At 41.7% G+C, this 19,470-nt stretch overlaps 1 protein-coding gene across 10 annotated transcripts in view; it reads left to right on the top strand.

Annotated features, from left to right (window-relative positions):
* DOCK3 (dedicator of cytokinesis 3) overlaps window positions 1-19,470 on the top strand; it is a 185,849-nt gene that overhangs the window by 126,706 nt on the left and 39,673 nt on the right. For 9 of the 10 annotated variants that reach the window (XM_054516051.1, XM_054516047.1, XM_054516045.1 and 6 more), the window contains exons 23-32: window positions 3,400-3,570; window positions 7,470-7,662; window positions 8,581-8,708; window positions 9,659-9,805; window positions 11,822-11,920; window positions 14,025-14,119; window positions 15,618-15,693; window positions 16,566-16,666; window positions 16,942-17,000; window positions 18,398-18,546. In XM_054516051.1, coding sequence (XP_054372026.1) covers window positions 3,400-3,570; window positions 7,470-7,662; window positions 8,581-8,708; window positions 9,659-9,805; window positions 11,822-11,920; window positions 14,025-14,119; window positions 15,618-15,693; window positions 16,566-16,666; window positions 16,942-17,000; window positions 18,398-18,546 — 1,218 coding nt within the window. The remainder of the gene's footprint in view (window positions 1-3,399; window positions 3,571-7,469; window positions 7,663-8,580; window positions 8,709-9,658; window positions 9,806-11,821; window positions 11,921-14,024; window positions 14,120-15,617; window positions 15,694-16,565; window positions 16,667-16,941; window positions 17,001-18,397; window positions 18,547-19,470) is intronic. The other variant, XM_054516046.1, reaches the window with a different exon arrangement.

Below are 19,470 nucleotides of genomic sequence, written 5' to 3'. Positions count from 1 at the left end.
CCACCTGCCTCCAAGGGGGCTGGTGTCCTAACACCTGAGTCTGGGCACTTGGAGAACTGGAAGCAGTGGCAGTGATCAGCACTTGGATTTCATCACTTGTCAGTTCAAATAGGTGCAACCTCTTCCAGGTGAAGGACACTGCCAATGTCATCCTCTCACTTTCCAGATCCCCTGCTAGGATCCTATTCAGATAATACAAAGGGCATTACAGCAGTGCTCACTTTGGCTTTGTAGATATTGACATGCTTAGGAACATCTTCTTTGCAATCTTCAACCACAGATTCATATGGAATGGTAAAAATAGGGCAAAGATCATTTTCAAGGAATTTGGAACTTTCTCTCTTTTTTTTTTCCTATCATTATCTTCCCTTTTTTAATTGAGAAAAAAGCTGTTAAAGTTATGAGATGAGAAGATGATCTCCAGCTGGAATGACTTCGAAGAGGTTTTCTTGCCTCTCAAATCACTCATTAGTGCTTTAAGCAGTGCAGCAAATAGAGATGTAGGATATTGTCCCTATGTGATCTGCATTTGTTGAACCTCAGCAGTCCTGTTTGGAAATAGTAATGACAGGAATGCTGGAATGTCTTTCAGCAGCTGGGGTTAGGGAAGTCAGTTTGTGAATATGGTACCTTGTGTGTCGGCCTCCAAGGCAGCTCTTTGCTTACTCAGGCTCTCAAGTGCTGGCCTGGAATGTGGCTGTTCCCTCTGTGAGGGAGGTCAGTTTGCAGACCTGACAGCCCAAGCCTTTCCAAGCACAGGAATTAAAATTACCAGCAGAGTTTGTGCAGACCTGACAGCACATCCTCTGCCACCCACGCTGCTGTCACATCTTATTCAGACAGTTGCCTTTGCAGGTATCTCTTGCAGGCCCAAATTCAGGTCTTCTCCCATTACAGTGAAGTGATTGATTTCCCTCTTTGTTTCCAGATTGTATTTCAGGCATTTGGAGAAAGTTTGTACCAGAGACATTATCATTGCTAATGTGTCATTACTAGTACCCGATTCCACTGTTGGGGATTTCTGTGGTCTTTGATGTGTTCACCACACTCCTTGCATTAGAAGTTCTTTGACTGAGAAAACAGGATAGCTCTGTATCCCTTTTCCCCTGAATTACCTGTTCAGTGTAGTGCCCTAAAGCTGGTGCTGAAATACTCTGCACTCTTACAACTCCTGGCTGCTCATGTACATTTATCATGGACATGCAGATGTCTCATAGGATTCTGATTTCCAACCCTGGCAGTAGCAAAGAGAGTTCTAGAGGACTTCTAAAATTTCTTACCTCCCTCAAGACTGCTCTTAATTCTCAAAACCTCCTGTGCAACTTGGAGAAGCTATAACTGAAAGGACATTTCTACCTAGAACACAGCATCATGCTCCTTTATTGTGCCCTATACAAAGCTCCACAAAAGCTCCATCCAGGAACAGCTGCCTGTGCCTCGCAGGGGATTTCTGTAACCAAGTGTCCATGAATGGCTCCACAGCCAGTTTTGCTGTCCCTGAGGAAATTAAGAACTAAGGAACTGTGTCAAGGAAATGCCCTTCCAGCTTCAGTTATCTTCCAGCAGAACTATAAGTGGGTTTTGCCTCGATTAGGGAACCAACAGCAAGGGCTTTTCTCCCTCAGGAGGTTTTCCCTGAGTCTTCCCTGCTGGTCACAGGGCAGAGGTGCTCACTTGTTACATGAGCATGCACACAGACTGTGTTTGTAAGGGACCTACTTTAATTTGACACTGATCTTTTATATCAGGCCAAACATCACTGAAGGCTGGGAATTTATCTCAGTGCACTTGTATGTCTTCAGTCACAAATTCACATCATATTTGTGATGCTGTAGGTAGCAAGAGCCAAAGTTAGTCCTGGTGCTGACTTGTGCTGCCAAGACTTGGTTTGTGTTTTTAGCATCCCAGCCACGTGTGCAAACACTGGGAACTCCTTGGTTCACTGCCTGTGTGGGCTCACTGTCTGTGCTAAGGAAGTGCAGTGCTCTGAGCCCTGCTGTCTCACCTTCCATGGGGAATTATGGAGGTTCACACACAAATGCTCTGTTCACTGCAAAACCTCATCCTCACATTGAAGTTAGGAGCCTTCAGATGAGAATCATGGTTGTGTGTACTGAAGGCCTAAAGCAGCTCCTATGAGCACTGCATGTGCTGGGTTTGGTGTTGGCACAGGGCTGTCAGCCTTGGAGAGCTGACTGGGACCAACTGGCCTTTGTCTTGTCTGGAGCCAGGAACACAGCTGATATTTCCTGATCAACTTCCTTGGTGTAAGGAAACTTCACTAAGAGATGGTTTAGTACAGAAGTATAAATAATAACTGCTAATTACCAACATTGCCATAATTTCTGGGGGGGGAGGCTGTAAGAGTCAATGGCATTTTGAAATCCATGGTGACTTGATGAGGAATTTCACATTCCCTTTCTATATCCTTAAACCTGTGGCATTCTACAGCTTACAACATAGCATTGCATACTTGTGCATATTGTGTGGTGGTTCAGTGAGGACTCTTATGGGTGCAAAAATATCTCTTGGGAGCAAAACTTGTATTTGAATTAACTTCCAGTTTCCCAGCATTGAAGTGAGACGAGCATTTTCCATGGAATACAGTGAAATATTACTAACTAATATTACTGTATTTCCATGGAATACAGTGAAAAATTACTAATATTAGTAAGGTTTCTGTACAGCCTATGATTGCTGAATCTCCAGCCTGTTGTTTTCCTGTACTGGCTTTTGAGGATATCATCAAAATATGAATTATGTCTTCTATCAATCCTGCTTTGCTGGTGAATCCTGTTAAGCACTAACAGCAGGAGTGATGTCCCTGATATTTGGTACACTCTGGCACAGCCAGTTGTGCACAGCCAGTATCAAGGAGGTGTGTGAAGTGTCACCTTGCTGGGCTGGTGTCTCAGAACTGTTGATAGGACAGTGACTTGTTACAGCTGCTCAGAACAATGTGTTTTCTTCATGGTCACTGCTGCCAAATCAATGCAGTTCTATATAATGCCATTACAAAATTTTGAAAGAAAACAGAACAGCTTCTTCAGACACTTCATTGTGCCAAGTCATGAGAAAACCAGAAGTTTCATACCTTGACCAGAGTTTTCCTCAAATGATGTAACTCAGATTTGTCTCCTTTGATGTAAATGCATACTTTTTCTGTTAGTGGCACATGCAGGTAAAAAAGATTATTGGTTGAGAGTGGGTACTTGCTAAGAGTAGTTCTTCCTCAACTGAATTATGTAACTTATAAAGCCTGTTTTTCATTCTCCTTTCTAAAGCTCAAGAATTTAGTTATTATGCATGTAGAGTCTTTCCTGGCTCTCTTTAAAGCTCCTTTATTTTTCTTTCTCTCTTTTTCTCTGCCTTGATCTCCTTCCTCTCCTGCTCCTTAAGGCCTTGGAATATCTTTTCAAGTTCATTGTCCAATCTCGGATCCTTTACTCCAGAGCTACTTGTGGAATGGAGGAGGAGCAGTTCCGCTCCAGCATCCAGGAGCTTTTCCAGTCCATCAGATTTGTGCTCAGCTTGGACAGCAGGAGCTCTGAGACTCTCATCTTCACACAGGTTTGCTATTTCCTACACTCTCACTGGCAAACCACAAGGCAGCTGTTCCTGCACGGGTAGGAGGTGTGGGCACATGGGGGTGAAATGCAGGTCAGTGTTCCTTCCTAACAAGCTGCTGATGCTGGAAAACAAGACACCCATTAATGGCATTAGACAGTGGATTTGCACAGGTGAGCTGGACTGGGGGCGCTCTAGGAGGAAGTGACTTCTCACATGAGAATGCACTTTTTGTTCTTCACAAAAGTAAACTGTGTTTTCAAGTCTCCCTCATTCCTATGGTTGGCTGTTGCAACAGAGCAGATGGGACTCAGTTTCTTCTTGCAGGAAAAGCCCATCCTTTATTCACATAGTTCATATTTATAGGAAATATCAGAAGGCATTGTGTTAAACCTAACTGGTCAGCAATACACTGACACTCAGTTTATTGGTGGGTGATAGCTAGGGTGTATGCCTGTCAAATCTCTCTATATTTGGTTAGTTTCCGTATTTTCTTCACTGATTCTTATGAGACAGAATTCTTGTTTAAAACAGGTGCAAATGGTTTTCTTACCAGAATAGCTTGTTGTGTTAACTGCTTTCATTCTTATGATTTTTCACATGGGAAGTTAGCTAGCTGCACTTAGAAGAAATAACAGGCCAGGTGCTAATTTAGCAGAGCAAGGCCTGATTTTATAAGGCCTTTCTTTTATAATATCTCTACTTGTATGCAACAGTTGGCCTCAAGAATTTCTAAATCCTTCATTATAGTACCTCAAACTAATACTTATGGTCACAGCAGCATCACAGTGAAAAGTTCAACTGATGTATTTGCACTCAGGTAAACAATTCCAGCATGTGCTAAAATTACAGTCAGAATCATGTGCAGCCTGACCACAAACATGTTGGGCTGCCCATACTCATATTTAATGCATCATTAAATATGGCCCAGGGGACTTCATGAAGATTCCATGTGGGCTGAAGACAATACTCCAAGTAAATAAGGATGCTGCTGAGTTTTGGGCTCAGTTTTAAAGACCTCTGTACTGCATTACATACTGCTGCATTTAAATTTTAAATGTCAAACATCCTGTTTGATGCCTCTGCTCAGAGAATGTCAGAATGGAGCACCCAGAGCTCCCTGGTTAATGTGAAGGTGGTTTGTAATCACTAATGCAGAATTACAGGTGTTTGGAACACCTGCTGTATTTTTCCAAAGAAGCAGCTGCTGTGAACATTGCAGCCAAGCAGTGACTCTGCTGGTTCAGGAAGCTGCCAGTGGAGTGATCCCTTTCTTAAGGAGATGCTCTGAAAGATTTGAGAACAGCTGCTCTAATGTTTTATTTAATCACCCATTAGTGGGTATAATAAGATGAGCCAGGAACAAGAGCAATCAGTGCACAGAATTTTGCAGACAAAGTGATGGTGAATGGAAACAGTATCTGCTGAATGTTTTCCAGTTGTGTTGGTCCCAAATAGAGAGGGAGAGTCACTTTGAGGATGGGGAATTTTCCTTTTTTTTCTTTGTTTCTCTTCTTAATTTTTTTTCTCCTTTCACTATGGTATTTCTTACTTTGGACTTTTGTAATTTGTAAAGCCTGTCCTTGTTGAATCTTTGAAAAGTTTACTTTTTGTTTCCCCCTTGCCACTGTGTTGCCCCCTGACCCCCTTGCCCCGTAGGCCCCCCAGCCTGGAGGGCAGGCGAGCGGAGCCGGGACAGGTGCCCCACAAAAAGGTGGGGGCACAACCAGGCCGACATTTAATTCTGTAAGTAATGATCCCCAGGACTGCTCAAGTGTTTCATTGTGGATGTTCCCAGTTAATCTCCTTTCCCTACCCCAAACACTCTTTTCCTGCATATAAACTAGAGTGTGATGTTGAAGTGGCCGGTACTTTAAAACTTGGAGATGTGGAATATTTCAGTTATTCATGGATCAGTTTATGGCATCCACACACCAAAAAGACAGTACTGAGGGTGTACACAAGATTATATAAATCAAATTGTTCAGGGTAGCCAAGCATTTGTTTCTTATTTGATTATTACTTCTGGAAATCTGGACAATAGTTAAATACCCACAGAAATGCTCGAGGCCCTGGCACACAATTTCCCTCACACTTGTCCTCTTCTCCAAGATAACTGAGAGATCTCAGTATCTTGAGTTTTTTTTTCCAGCAATGAGATTAAAACTGATTTCCTTCCTCCCAGGCAATTAGTTTGACATGACTAATGCTCCAGCATATTTTAGGGTGTTGAGCAATAATGGGACCTTTCAAAGAACTGTTGAAATGATGTTGCCTCAGGACAGCTCCAAATCTTCCTGAAGAAATCCCATGCTTACCCTTGGATTGCTGGGGGTTATACAGAAATCCTTCTGCTTTAAAAGTAACAGAAAGTTTAGGAAAACTCCTGTAAGGATTTGTTGAGCCAATACTGTAATTTCACTTGTATTATCCCAAAGATAAAGACAGTGACTGGATTTGTGGCTGTTACTGCCTTCCAAGAGTACCAGGAGCTAGGAAACAATTTATACTTAAATATTTTGTTAGTACATTGTAGATATGCAGGAACAAATAGGTGACAACACCCAGGAGGCCTTGTGGGGGTTTGTGTAATCTGAATTGATTGTAACAAAACAAGATTTTGAGAGAGAACAAGTAGAAGAAGGAGGTAAACTTATATTCAAAATAATTTAATGAGCTCTACCAAGTTAGTTGTAAAAATAACTTGATTTTGCTCAAATACTATTAAATAGATTTCACTGTTGAAGGAAAAAAGACCTGGCAAAAAAGGAGGCTGGGATTATATGGATTAGAAGAGTCATGTCAGTATGGAAGAGATAAAGAAATGTTTATGCAATGAGAAAACAAAAAAATCTCTGAGGAAAAGGAAATACTGACAGTGGTGAGACTCTGGAAGGACAAAGCTGAACAGAGATCTGCAGTGAACTCTGGTAAATCTGAGCTGGTGCAGGAAAACACTGAGAGGGGTTTGTGTGGAGAACTTCAGGGAAGGGAGGTGGCAATGGCAGGAAGGGAAGAGTGGAGGTGAGGCTGGCTCAAGAAAACAACCATCTAGGAATTAAAATAGTTACAATGAGGAAGCAGGTGTGAAGCTTGGGTAGGATGTGGAGGAATGGAAGAATTTTAAAACATTAGAGGTGGTGGCAGTTGTTTGATAGGACACCAAATGTGCAGAACTTGAGCACAGGCTGATGCATGGAATTTACTACTCCTGTGAAAAAATTAATTGGAGAATAGGAAATAAGACATGAAGGGATTTTTGTTGCTGTTGTGTTGAACCATTTCTGAACTTCAAGAAGCACTTTCAAGGATAGCTCCAGCTTACTGGAAATATCTGCTACTGCAAGAATCACATGCACACTCGCATGATGTGATGCCTCTTTCACATGGACTCACACCCCACCCCTGCTGCAGAAATCCTGGAATGTCACATGGCAGAGCTGGTTAAGGGTCTGTCAGGAGGTTCTTCACTTCAGAATATTTTCTGAAGAGTTTTAACTGTCTTAGGTAGTTGCTTAGTACTAACAGTTGGTATAGAACTCTCTAATCAGAAGCAAGTGTTGTATTAACTGAAAAAAGTAAGTCAACAAAAATGGACTAACTTGTCTGATATCTCAATTTTTCTTCTGTTTTATAAGCTGTCTCCTAAAATACAGCTTTTTGAAGCTGTATCTATGTGCTCTACTTATCCTAAGATTCACTATTGCAGCAGCACTTGATTTTTCTATGCTACATGTGACTCGTTCACTCTGAGCTCCAGGTACCACAAGCCACGACCACCAGCCCTAGCACAGTCTGTAGTAGCTTTGTGCAGACCCTAGTTGAGTGTTCCTGTTGTTGCCACCTCTCTGCACGGATGCAGGTGGGGAGCTGCAGGTGCTGAGCCGCTCCTGTCCCCGCAGGCTGCCCTGCTGAACTCGTTCCCCGCCATCTTTGACGAGCTGCTGCAGATGTTCACGGTGCAGGAGGTGGCGGAGTTCGTGCGGGGCACGCTGGGCAGCATGCCCAGCACGGTGCACATCGGCCAGTCCATGGACGTGGTCAAGCTCCAGTCCATCGCCCGCACGGTCGACAGCCGCCTCTTCTCCTTCTCAGGTGAGCTGGCCTGAGGGGGCTTCTGCAGTGCCTCTGTTGGGAACAATTCCTGCTGAATGCCGGTAATGTTGGTCACTGTCTCTCTTGGCAGCGTCATTGATAAATGCATTCATTCGCTCGGTTGGTTGGAGCAGGGTGCTAATAAAACCAACATTGTGGGTTTGATCCCTCTTTTCCCAAGGGCTTTCACTTCAGAGTTGGATTCCGTGATCCTTGTTTGTCCCAGCTCAGAATATTCAGTAATTCTGTTAACTGTTCAATACAAATACTTTACAAGTTTCACTGTGGTAGGAAATGTTTATCAATCCATCATAGATAAATTGTAGTTACTAAAAGTTGATTAACATACATTAAAAAATTAGTTAATTTTTAAAACTGACAAATCTCACTTACATTTCACATTGTTCTTACCATGGACAGGAAGAAAACCTCCTTTCCAGCCAGCTTATGCCTGAGAAGCAGGGGGGATAGTCTTGTGAGAAACCCACCACATTCCTTTAAAGTATCTTTAATCTTTATGTTGTAACTTTAGTATTTCTTTAGCTCAACTGTAAAGTTACTTTAGTAACTCTTTAATTCTTAAAATTTTTCTTAAATATACTTATATTATTGCTTACATATACTTTAAAACAGAATTTTTTAAAAAATCTTTAAGAACTCAGTGGAAGATGGCTGAAGACTGTGAGTGTATTTCATACACGAAGGTCTGAATGAAAGAAATTATGAAGGTAAAAGTGGAAGATAGAAAGCTCCACTGGGTTTTTCTTTCCTGTAGCGAGGACCTCAAGTTAGTGCACTTAAATTATTGTACTCAGTACAAGGTGAGAATAACACCACAGAATTTTGTCAAAACCATCCATTGGCATTGTTTGTAAATATTTTCTTTCCTTACATTTGTAATGATTTTCCTTCATCCAGAGTCCCGGCGCATCCTGCTGCCTGTGGTCCTTCACCACATTCACCTTCACCTACGACAGCAGAAGGAGCTGCTTATCTGCTCTGGGATCCTCAGTAGTATCTTCTCCATAATCAAGACCAGTTCTTTGGTAAATCTGCTACGTGGTTTTAATTTTTTATTTGCACCTCTGATTTAGCAAAATGAAGGTTGTATAGGTTTATAGGTTAATACAGGTTTTTCAAAGAACCTTTTAAAAACAAGATTGTGCTGTCAGCAGGAGAGCATCTGAAATGAGGGTCTGGCTCTGTGTGTGACTCAGAGCATCCTGATTACAGACTGTGCTTGCTGTTGGGAGCGGGGAATCACATACACCCAGCTTTGACACTGTTTAATTTTCTTCATGCAAGCCCAGAACTTGGATGTCAGTGGAGTTTAAAAGTTCTACACAGCTCAAGGACTTGTAGTTCTGCAAGAGACAGTAACTAGCACTTTGTGGTTCACATTAAAAGAATACTCTAAAATTATCCAATCAATGAATTCCCACTTACTTCTGGAAATTGCTGCTGAGTTTCAACACCCAGCTTTGACGGTCATAATACTCTGATCTCAAATGGTAACTGGATCATGTGAAGCAATGCTCACAAAGAGGGGGTGGTGAAGTTTCCCCACCTGACTAAAGTAGGAAGCTCATGGTGCTAAATATAATTCATACCAATATGTGTATTTCCAATTACAAGTCAAGGTTCTGTGTGAAAAGAATGAGATGAAAGGCATCATGGAAATAAGCTAAAATAATACTGCCATGGAGTAAAGGTTCCTGAACATAATCTGCTCCTGTTGTGTTCTAGACCTTTGATTAAAGACTAACCTTTATGGCTGTGACCCTGAATGTTTCCATCAGAGACTGTCCAGGTAACACACACACACTCTGACAGAACAACAGGATCTGGGCCCAATGAGGAATTTGACTGTACTTCTGTGAGCCTGTTCCAGAGCTCTCTGTCCCAGGGAGCCTGGTATGGCTCACTCAGCAGAGCTGTCTTTACCAGTTCCATCTCTCCAGTTCCTAACTGTGTGTTTGCTCACCACTTGCTGTAGGAGGGAGATGTCGTGGAGGAGGTTGAGATGATGGTGGAGAGCCTCCTGGACGTGCTGTTACAAACTCTGCTCACAATCATGAGTAAATCGCAGTCTCAGGAGGCGGTAAGAGGGCAGCGCTGCCCGCAGTGCACAGCAGAAATCACTGTTAGTAACTAACAATCAGTTTCTATTTCCTGCTTCTCTAACCTCTGGTTCAGTCCCTCACCACCACTGGCACCTCATCATCATCTCTGCTGCATGAATGCCCAGGGCTTTGTCTCTTTCCCTTAATAAGCCACAAACCCATTCCTTCCTCCCTGCACAGTGAGGGCTGCAGGAAGCAATGGAGCTCAGGAAGCTTTAGTGGATTTCCAGATTATTTTTTTGTCTTTGCAGCTGTGATTGAGAGTTATTGCTTAAGACTTGAGGTACTAGGGAGCTGCCTGGGGCTTCACCCCTGAGGTGGTTTCACCAAGGGCTATAATGAGTATCAGGCTGTGATCCCCAAAACTGAGGATATGACAGTGCTCTGTGGTTAAATCTCTTTACTTAACACCCTGGAGAGCTGCTGTCCAGGGTCACTGATTATTTCATGTAAATGAAACACACCATACTTTTTCAAAAGAAATTAAGAGATGCTAAGTCAAGTGAGCTGTTGAGTGAGCTTGGTGGGAGAAGCCACCACTTTACCCAGGCTGGCAGCCTTAGCCACAGGGAAGAAATTTTTCTTTCACATGCGGTGGAAGAGAAGAAAAAGAATAGAATTTTGATGTTCAGCCTTTTTCTTTCCTGGATTTCTGCCCTTTTCTATTTTAGCCTATTTTTGTTTGTCGGAGTCTCTAATGCAGCTTTTGCACAATGTAGGATGTTAAGCTGCTGTTCAGAACATCCTTTTTTTAGACTTGTTTTTTAGCAAATGGCTGAAACCTCAGCAGTGTTGCTGGGGGCAGATGTGCACTAAGGTTCACTTCTCACACAAGAGAGAAGGTTGGATCTTTCCTTGTTAGCTCAGTTAACAAGATGTGCTTTGATACTGAAGGAAAAGGGACTGGCTTGCAAATGTCCAGTAATATCTCAGTTGCTTTTTACTGTTGCCATTTGACTTATTGCTGTTTCCCACATGCCAGCCCACACAGAAGAGCACATCTTTCTTCCTCGTGAAGTTCAGCCCTGGAAAGTTTCTTGCAACAGCCCATGTCAAAGCTTCTGGGTAGATGCTTGAGCCATTTAAGAGTAGCAATAAAATGGAAGGCACAGTCCCTTGTATTTGCTCCTCAATTTACATTTCACAGCACAGTGATATATGGATTCTTATTAGCTATGGCTTAGATTTGTGCATTTTCCAAATTAGTTTCTCTGTTGCAGAAAAAAATAGTGTTGTGCAAGGGACTGGCAGTCAACAGACCCAGTCCTGATGTTTTTGGCACCACTTTGCTTGTTCTCTTGGACAGATTGCTTAACTTCTCTGTGCTTTGCTTTCAGATTTGTAAAATGGGGGAGCTCCTCTTTGGAAAACACTTTGGGATGCTGTGGTAACTGGTTAGGGTGCATCTGCTTTGCAAATTTACAGAAATGTTATTGTTGCTCATGTAGGCTTACCCAAACTGTGCTCAGGAAATCTGGCTGCAGATCTGTCAGTACTGGAGCTTTGACAGCACAGAACTTGGTGAACACTAATAAGCCATACATTTACAAGCTTCCAGACACCCTCTGTAGCCCAGCCTGATCCCAAGCTGTCACTGCTTTAGTGGTCAGAGTCACTTAGTTCAAATAACTGCTGGCAAACCAAATGTCTATTGGCATGAGCTGCAGTCACACCTCTGACAGACACTGGGTATTAAGTACCTGAAAAAGGTATTGTCAAAACCTGCATGCTTGGAGGGGGATTTGTTAATGTCTGTATTAATAATTTTAAATTACTTTTGTTTAGACTACAACTTTGATTAAAAGACCTTTAAAACTGGCGTCTGTGGAGGAGCCTCCTGGAGGTGTATCCCTGTATTAACAGTAACTCAGGAACTGTTAGCCTGCAGTACTTTCAATCTCTGTGCATGTCAGCTGTCCCCTCACTGGCATTGGGGCCATTTCAGACCCCTCCCTTTATACCTTCCCCCTGGTTAAGCTTTGTATCTGTGAAATTTCAGATTGTCTGAATGAAAGAGTTTCTCCTTTGGTCAACAGGGAGAATATGTCTCCTGCCTTTTATCTTTGCTTCGTCAGATGTCAGACACTCACTTCCAGCACTTACTGGACAACTTCCAAAGCAAGGATGAGCTGAAGGTACAAAAGGATGTGATGTTTGTGGGGTGATTCCCTCAGAATGGGAGAGCAGAGGGGAATCCCTCCAGCATCACTTGCCTGTTAATCATTCCTATCCACTGGCACTCTGTTCAGGGACCTCCCTTTCACTTTTACAGTCATTGGTGCAGTGTTGCACAAACACATTTAAGACCACAAGGCACTGAATTATCTTTATAACAGCAAATAAAGTCCCAGGATAGATGTTGTTGGGCATAAAGGATATTGTAATTGTTACATATAAAAGACAGGCAGAGGAACAGGGCTTTTTAGTCCTGTGAATGTGAAGTCAGTTGTTGTATAGTATTTTGCTACATGTTCAGTATGCACTGGAGCTTTCTTACAAAGGGTATTGATTTTATGCCAGAAGAGAATTTCAAGCCTTTTGGGGGTTACAAATGTCTCTAGCAGATGAAATATTTTTTGGGAAAGCTGTAACCTTACCACTTCACTTGCTGCATGCTTCTTTGAGAACATCAGTTTAAATTATGGCTCTTCATGAACAGCAGGGGTTGGTGAGGGGCACAGAGCTCTGACATTTTGAAGTGGCACATCTCACATCTCATACCAGCAGAACTTCTTAACTCACCTTCAGTGGGGAAGAGGAGTATCTCCAGCAAAAGCCTGTTTAAAAGGCAGACTAATCCTATAAATAAAGACAAGCTTTTATATAAAATGATTTTGTTTTGCATGGCACTCAAATATGCACAATAAGAACAATGTAATGTTATCTTAACAATGTTCTGTTACCTTAACAAATGAAATGGAGAAGCAGTGAGAAGTCCTTTCTGGATAGATTTTCAGCTTTTAAATATTTTGTGTGCATATAGAGAAGCTGAATAAATTAGGGACATGAATTTGGAATGACAAAATTCTTATCTTTAGGTTGCAGGGTTCAGTGTATCTCAGGTTGATAATTATGTGAGATTGCTGCCTTTCTGATAACTTTGAAATTGCTCACAGGAAAATGATTTACTAAATTAATTCATAATAAATTTTAATAGAAATGTTAAAAGCCATCTAAACTATAGTTCTTATGTCAGACTTGTGGAAAGGTCATTGAACTAAAATTTATTGTTATGCCCAAAAGAACTGTTTTATCTCATATAATCTGAGTATATGTTCCAAGAGTACCACAAAGGCTGAAGATTTTACATATTACTCTACTTTCCCATCAAATATGCTGTTATAATATTTTCAGTACTTCTTCTGGCATGGAAAGGCATTTTATTCACTTACCACTGTTACACTTCAGGCAAGATGAAGCCAAAAGTCAAGGAGCTTCTAATGCTTTACTCTGAGCTCAGTTACACCAAGGTATTAATCAGACACCCTCCATTAAGGCATAATGGTAGCATGGTTTTGAAGAATCCCAACTCTGACAATTTCTCTTCTATTTTGATTTTGTCTGGAAGGAAAACAAAACAACAAAATCATAGGTTGCAAGGCAAACAACTTTTCACGTTTGATCTTCCCTGTTGTTCTGTACAGATATGGAGGTGCAGGTAGTCAAAAACCAGAAATGTCTTCAGGTTTGGGGATTTTTTTTTTTTTTTGAAAGCAAACATCCAGCTGAATGTGTCTAAGAGCTCTTTGCTGCTGTGTGTTGCCAGAAATGGGGTTTTCTGTTACTATTTTAGAAAGCCTGTGTAGGAGTTTTATTGGGCTTGGGGGTGTGGGTAGTTCTCAAATTGTGACATAAGTCCAAAGAAATTTGGACAGATAAATTAATAAAATGAATGCATTAAAAAGTGATTGTGAGTCCAGTATATTTGAAAATAGCTGCAAATTGACACTGAACTCTGGGTGATAATATGAGATGTCAGATACAATTATGCACATTGGGAAGATTTTCATCTCCCTGTAGAAGTGAAGATTTTAAAGAAGCTGGAAGTTGTATATGAGACTCAAACAAAAGGAATAGAGCCATATTCCAAGGGGTGTTGCTTTCATGTTTCCAGGTGAATGGCCTTGCAACACAAAGCTCAAGTAGAGCACACTTAGCTTAATTGTCTTTCTTAGAATCAAGAAAACAGATTCACCTACATCTGCTGCTGATTGTTACATATTTTCCCCTGTGTGACAGGAGTTCCTCCTGAAAATTTTCTGTGTGTTTCGGAACCTGATGAAGATGAGTGTCTTTCCTCGAGACTGGATGGTGATGAGGTTGCTCACCAGCAAGTAAGTAGAGGAGAGGTATAAAATATTGCCATTCTGTGGCAGTTAAAGCCTGGGGGCAGTGTTTTTCCTCAGACTGAGATGTGAGGATCAGGACAGGAATTCTGGAGTGCTCATCCTCATTCTGCTGTTATTGTAACACTCTGGACCAAACCTGTGTTTGTGGGTTTGTTAAACTCCAGCAGCATTCTCAGAGCCAGGAGTTAAAAGCAGAGCTGAAGGAGCTGCCCTGAGGGTGAGGGGCTGAGTGACCCAGAAGTTCCAGCACCCAGGGTGAGCCCAGCTCCCCACACCAAAGGCTGTTTATGAGCCTCTCCCTCCCTTATCAGGGAATCCCTGCCTTGAACTTCTGGTTTTTCCCATGAACATCCCTCTGTAGCCGAGCAGGGAGAGGCTCTTGGGTATTTTGGGAAAGGGGGAGCAAACCCCAGCCATGACACCAAAGCATTACACAGAGTTCCTTCTCAATTCAGTTGTCATCTGCCATTTTCATGCTCCATTTTATCTCAGTTTCTTGCTTCTGCTGGGTTAAGTACTGTGGATCAGCAGCAGTGTTGAACACAGGGTGACTGGAATGGTCCCTTAGCTAACCTAGCTGTGGAATTCCCACTGACTGAATGACAGCTGGAGCATTCCCACTCTGAGGAAACACCATGGAAATGCTCCTAAAGGCTGCCTGCTCAGCTGAGCTGAATGCTCTGCAAGTCCATCTGCTAATGAGAAGTGAAAGAAGTGGATTTCAGGAATTCAAGCATAAAGATTCAATCAAGTTCTGTAAGAAAAAAGAAATCCACCTGAAACAGTGGCTCCCTCAGATGCTGCAGGTTACCTGTTGCCTTGGGCATCATTTTGCCACAAAGCTTTAGGCTGACAGTTCCATTTAGCAGTGCTGCTGGAGTATTGCTTGCATGTGAATAGAGATGTGCTCTTCTTTTGATATTACTGTTGCCCTATCTACATGCCATTTATTAATTCCTGAATCCATCATGTGTCTTCATTGCCTTTCACTAAGGTGTATGTAGCCACCAACAAAAAATAACACAGAATCAAAAATTAGCAAAATACTCACAAATATCTTGATTTGAGTGAGAGTGAGATAAAGGGCTGTTGCATAGACAAGAACAAGGACAGATCAAACTTTTTGAGTTACTCTCCTCTGGGGAAAAAAACCTTTCTGCTTACAACAGGAGGAAAAGGAGTGTATTATTCCATTTCCCTGGTGGTCATATGGCCCAGCCATACAAAATAGACAGGATTTTAAATGCTCATGTGTAAATTCTAGAAGTTACAATAGTAGTGGAAGTTCATAATCTTGTATTAATTAGTACAAATTGTTCATTAAAGCAAAGAACAGTGACTTGTGTGTAAATATCACAGAGATCACACAAAGAACGCACTTCTCTGTACCTGTAGTAAAACCAGCACCACCAACCCCTGTAATATGCTGTATTCCAGATTCAAATGTTCTCTTTTGTTTTCTTTTCTTTGTTTTTGGCTGCAGTATCATAGTTACAACAGTTCAATACTTGTCTTCTGCCCTGCATAAGAATTTCACAGAAACGGACTTCGATTTTAAAGTAAGAATTGATTCAGAAAATGTTCTGACATCTTTTCAAACCAGCAGTAACAAAGGAACAGGAGCTGCCCTCTGCATTAGCTGATGATATTTGCAGCATTTATTAGAGTGTCTGTCAGGAAGATAACCTAACAGATAAAGGACAGGAATGGAATCTGCTGTGGAATTGATGGGAAATAGAACAGATACAGTGTGAGATCAAATCAGGGAAATTGAGTCCCTCATAAAGGAAATTGGTAATTCCATAAGCATGGGGCCAATGGAGCACCTGTCTGATGGATAATGCAATGTAAACTCGGGCAATGCTTTTCCTGAAGTTGGGGCATTCTCCCAGAGGTCTCTGGCTGATGACACAGAACCTGGAGGAACACAGTCCTAGGGTGTGTTGTCCCTGTGTCTGATGTAGTTGGAGATGGGCAGTAAGTTCAGTGGTGGTAAGGAAGAGCTGCCAGACATGCATCTAGGGACAAGGGCACACACCAAGCTGGCAAAAACCTCATGCCTTTGGGAAAACAGACCAAATTTCAGGGATTCTATTCGTGATATCATTTGATCTCTGGTTGAGAGAGATCTTTTGTAGGTTGAACAGATTTGATAATATCTGTTCAACTTAGAGAAAAACAACTTAAAATTTGCTGATGTCACCAAATTTATTCATTCTTGAGCTCTGGTGCAAAGAGGAAAACCCAGTGGCATTGCTTTTGTGGGGATTTAAATAATGCATTTGTGCCTTTAAGAGTTAATTTGTATCTCCATAGTAGGAGACATATTAATGAAGTTACCCCTTGATTACCAAAAGGAGTCTGTCTTTCTCCACTTCTTTAAAACTTACTCTTGGAGTGTAATGTTAGAAAATTCCTTTGCTTGTCACAGGTGTGGAACTCTTATTTCAGCCTGGCAGTTTTGTTTATAAACCAGCCGAGTCTCCAACTAGAAAATGCCACACCACCCAAGAGGAAGAAGATTCTGGATAAGTAAGGATATGTTTTGTTGTGTTCCCACCTCAAAAAAGAGCCTTATTTTCCTACCATAAGTCTCTGTGATTTATTATGAAACCTGGGATGTGGAAATGCCTGGGAAATAAATAACTAGATCTCCCAATACAGTAATCAGTGATCAGTCAAGTTGTTTGATGCTCTTACATTGACATAAATGTGAATTGAATTTTTTTAACCATTTGATTATTTTTTCACATCACTGCCTTGCAAGTTTTTGTTCCCTGGGCATCTGTGTCTCTGTTCTCTCTCAGGTATGGTGATATGAGAGTGATGATGGCCTATGAGCTCTTCAGCATGTGGCAGAACCTGGGTAAGCCTCTCCCTCTCTCACCTGACAACCAAAGCCAAAGGAAAACCCTGTTCCTGTCAGATTTTTAAATTTTTTAAATGTTTTGTGGCATCACAGAATCCTTTGTTTCTCTGAAGAGAAGCACTTCTCTCACCAAAACTCTCTTCTGCACTATATTCTAGAGGAAAATAACAAAATGTTGCTGATAGAGATCACAAATACAAGGATGTGAGAAGGGGTGAATCACTAAGAGAGCAAAGGAGTGACACAAGTCAGATTGGATACCTTAATAATATGGCTGCATAATATTCACCAAGCCAAAGAGAAACATTTTGTGTGTAGGAATGTAGGTAGGAGTTGTCATTCAAACAATCAAAGACAACAAATGTACCATGGTGATAATCAGCTGAAGGGGAGCTACCTGTAAAATGCTATGAATAAAGGAAATTTTGTAATTTTTGAGAAAATATATAAGAATCTGGAGTAAGAGAAGAGGCACCATATTACTGTCACGATGTTTTCTCTAAGTGCACTTGATTCTAGATCAGTCTGCCCAGTCCTGTTTTCTACAGCTAAAAGAAACAACAAAACACAAAAAAATATCAACCCAAGGCAAGCTGGACAAGGTTCAGACAACAGTCAGGAACACTATGGAAGCAAGAAAACCGAATAAGCCTGATTTGTCTTGTACAACTAAAATGATACAGCCAGAACTGGTCACAGTTCAAAGGAGCTGTGTGGAGAATAGAAGGCCCTCCAAGGTAACAGAGATTCAATACCCAGAAAAACAAACTTGACAAACTTCTCAGCTGAGGAGAAGCCAGTTTTGGATGTGGAGATGCAGACATTTATCACTGGATGCTGTTCCAGATCAGGCTTTGTTGAGTTTCTCTCTGCACAGTGCAGTACATGGCTCAGAAGAGGCTGTCAGCAAAGTGCCGCAGGTCCCTCCTCGACAAGATCCACTGGTCCCAGTCAAGGGCAGTTAGGAAATGCAGACAGCAGTGGGGACCAAGAGCTCTGTAGTTCCTTGAAATCTAAAAGTGTCTATTAAGTACCACTGTTCTCACCAGCCCTTTCAAAATCTTCAAGAATTGGAAGTACCCTGGCCTCTTTTCCCCCAGTTAGTATGTTTTAGTTGGTTTACTTTTGGCAGTTTGAATTCCTTTGCAAAGTAAAATGCACTGACATTTTTTGCTGAAGGCTTTCACAGTGAAATTAAAAATGTTCTTGGAGACTTTGCAAGAAATGGTGTAAAGCAAATACTGATTTTTCATTCCTCTTCAGGAAAAGAATATTTGCTTTTGTAGTGCTCATGCTTACTACTGTGCAAATGTCATTATTGCAAGGGTTCCCTGTTTTCTCAGTGGCAGATAGCAAAGGCCTTTATTTAATTACCATTGTTTTGTGTTGTACAGGTGAGCACAAGATTCACTTTATTCCGGGAATGATTGGCCCCTTTCTGGGTGTTACCCTTGTTCCACAACCAGAAGTCCGGAATATCATGATCCCAATCTTCCACGACATGATGGACTGGGAGCAGAGAAAGAATGGCAACTTCAAACAGGTGAGGGCACTGCCCAAGCCTTCCTTTCCTTGCTCTCTCTCTGCAGTGTCCAGCTGGAAGCAAGGAGTTTGTATTTTTTGATCTGTTTCTGACTGTGAATATGTCACATAAATCTATATAAAATAGAAAATTCAAAACCTAATTCATAAGGCCCTCAAGATTGTTTCACCAGTGCAAACTGCACTTCCCATGAACATGGGGAAGAGGAGGGATGTGTTCAGCACATCACAGATGGGGAAAAGAATTGTGTAAGTGCTGGGCTATCACTCTCCCAGTGGTTTCACTTAGATTATTAGTCAGCCATTAAATGGGTCAGACTGAGAACCAAAAATGGAGATGTAAAGATTTAGCCAGTCTTTGTGAAAACAGGGCTCTCTGCTTCTCTGTCTTCAGGTTGCAGCTAGGAAGTGGTATTGTATAATTAAATCATTATACCATGCCTTGAAACAGACTTTGTAGCTGTTTTTATTTTCAGAAATTGCAGCAGCTCTCTGGGAAGGGTTAAGTCCAGCAAGAGCTCTGCAGTTTCTACCTGCTGTGAGCTCTGATTGCAAATCAGGGAGAGAAATCTTCATCATTGTTTCCCAGTCATGGTCAGAGAATTGCTTAGATTTTCCACCGCAAACCAGATCCCTGAAGTGCAGAGCATTGCTAATGAAGGATGGGCTTGGTCTGGATCCTTGGATGACAGTGTTTCATTGTCATTGTGCTGGGGAAATACTGGGGGCCAGTCTCTGCAGAGGAGTGCTGTGAAGGAGTAAATCACCATTAAATTATCATAATTCATGTGATTAGTTATTTGCACAGTCATTAAAATGCCAGATCTAATCTATCATTCCAGGAGAATAGCAGACCCTTCCCATAACCTGATCTATTAAAGGCTGTGTGGAAAAGTATTACCAGGAGCTTGTTTTTCTTCCTCTG

Source organism: Molothrus ater, chromosome 11 (assembly GCF_012460135.2).
Source record: "Molothrus ater isolate BHLD 08-10-18 breed brown headed cowbird chromosome 11, BPBGC_Mater_1.1, whole genome shotgun sequence".
Taxonomy (NCBI): Eukaryota; Metazoa; Chordata; class Aves; order Passeriformes; family Icteridae; genus Molothrus; species Molothrus ater.
Note: the sequence above shows the minus strand (reverse complement) of the source record. Positions and strands in the feature narration are given on the sequence as shown.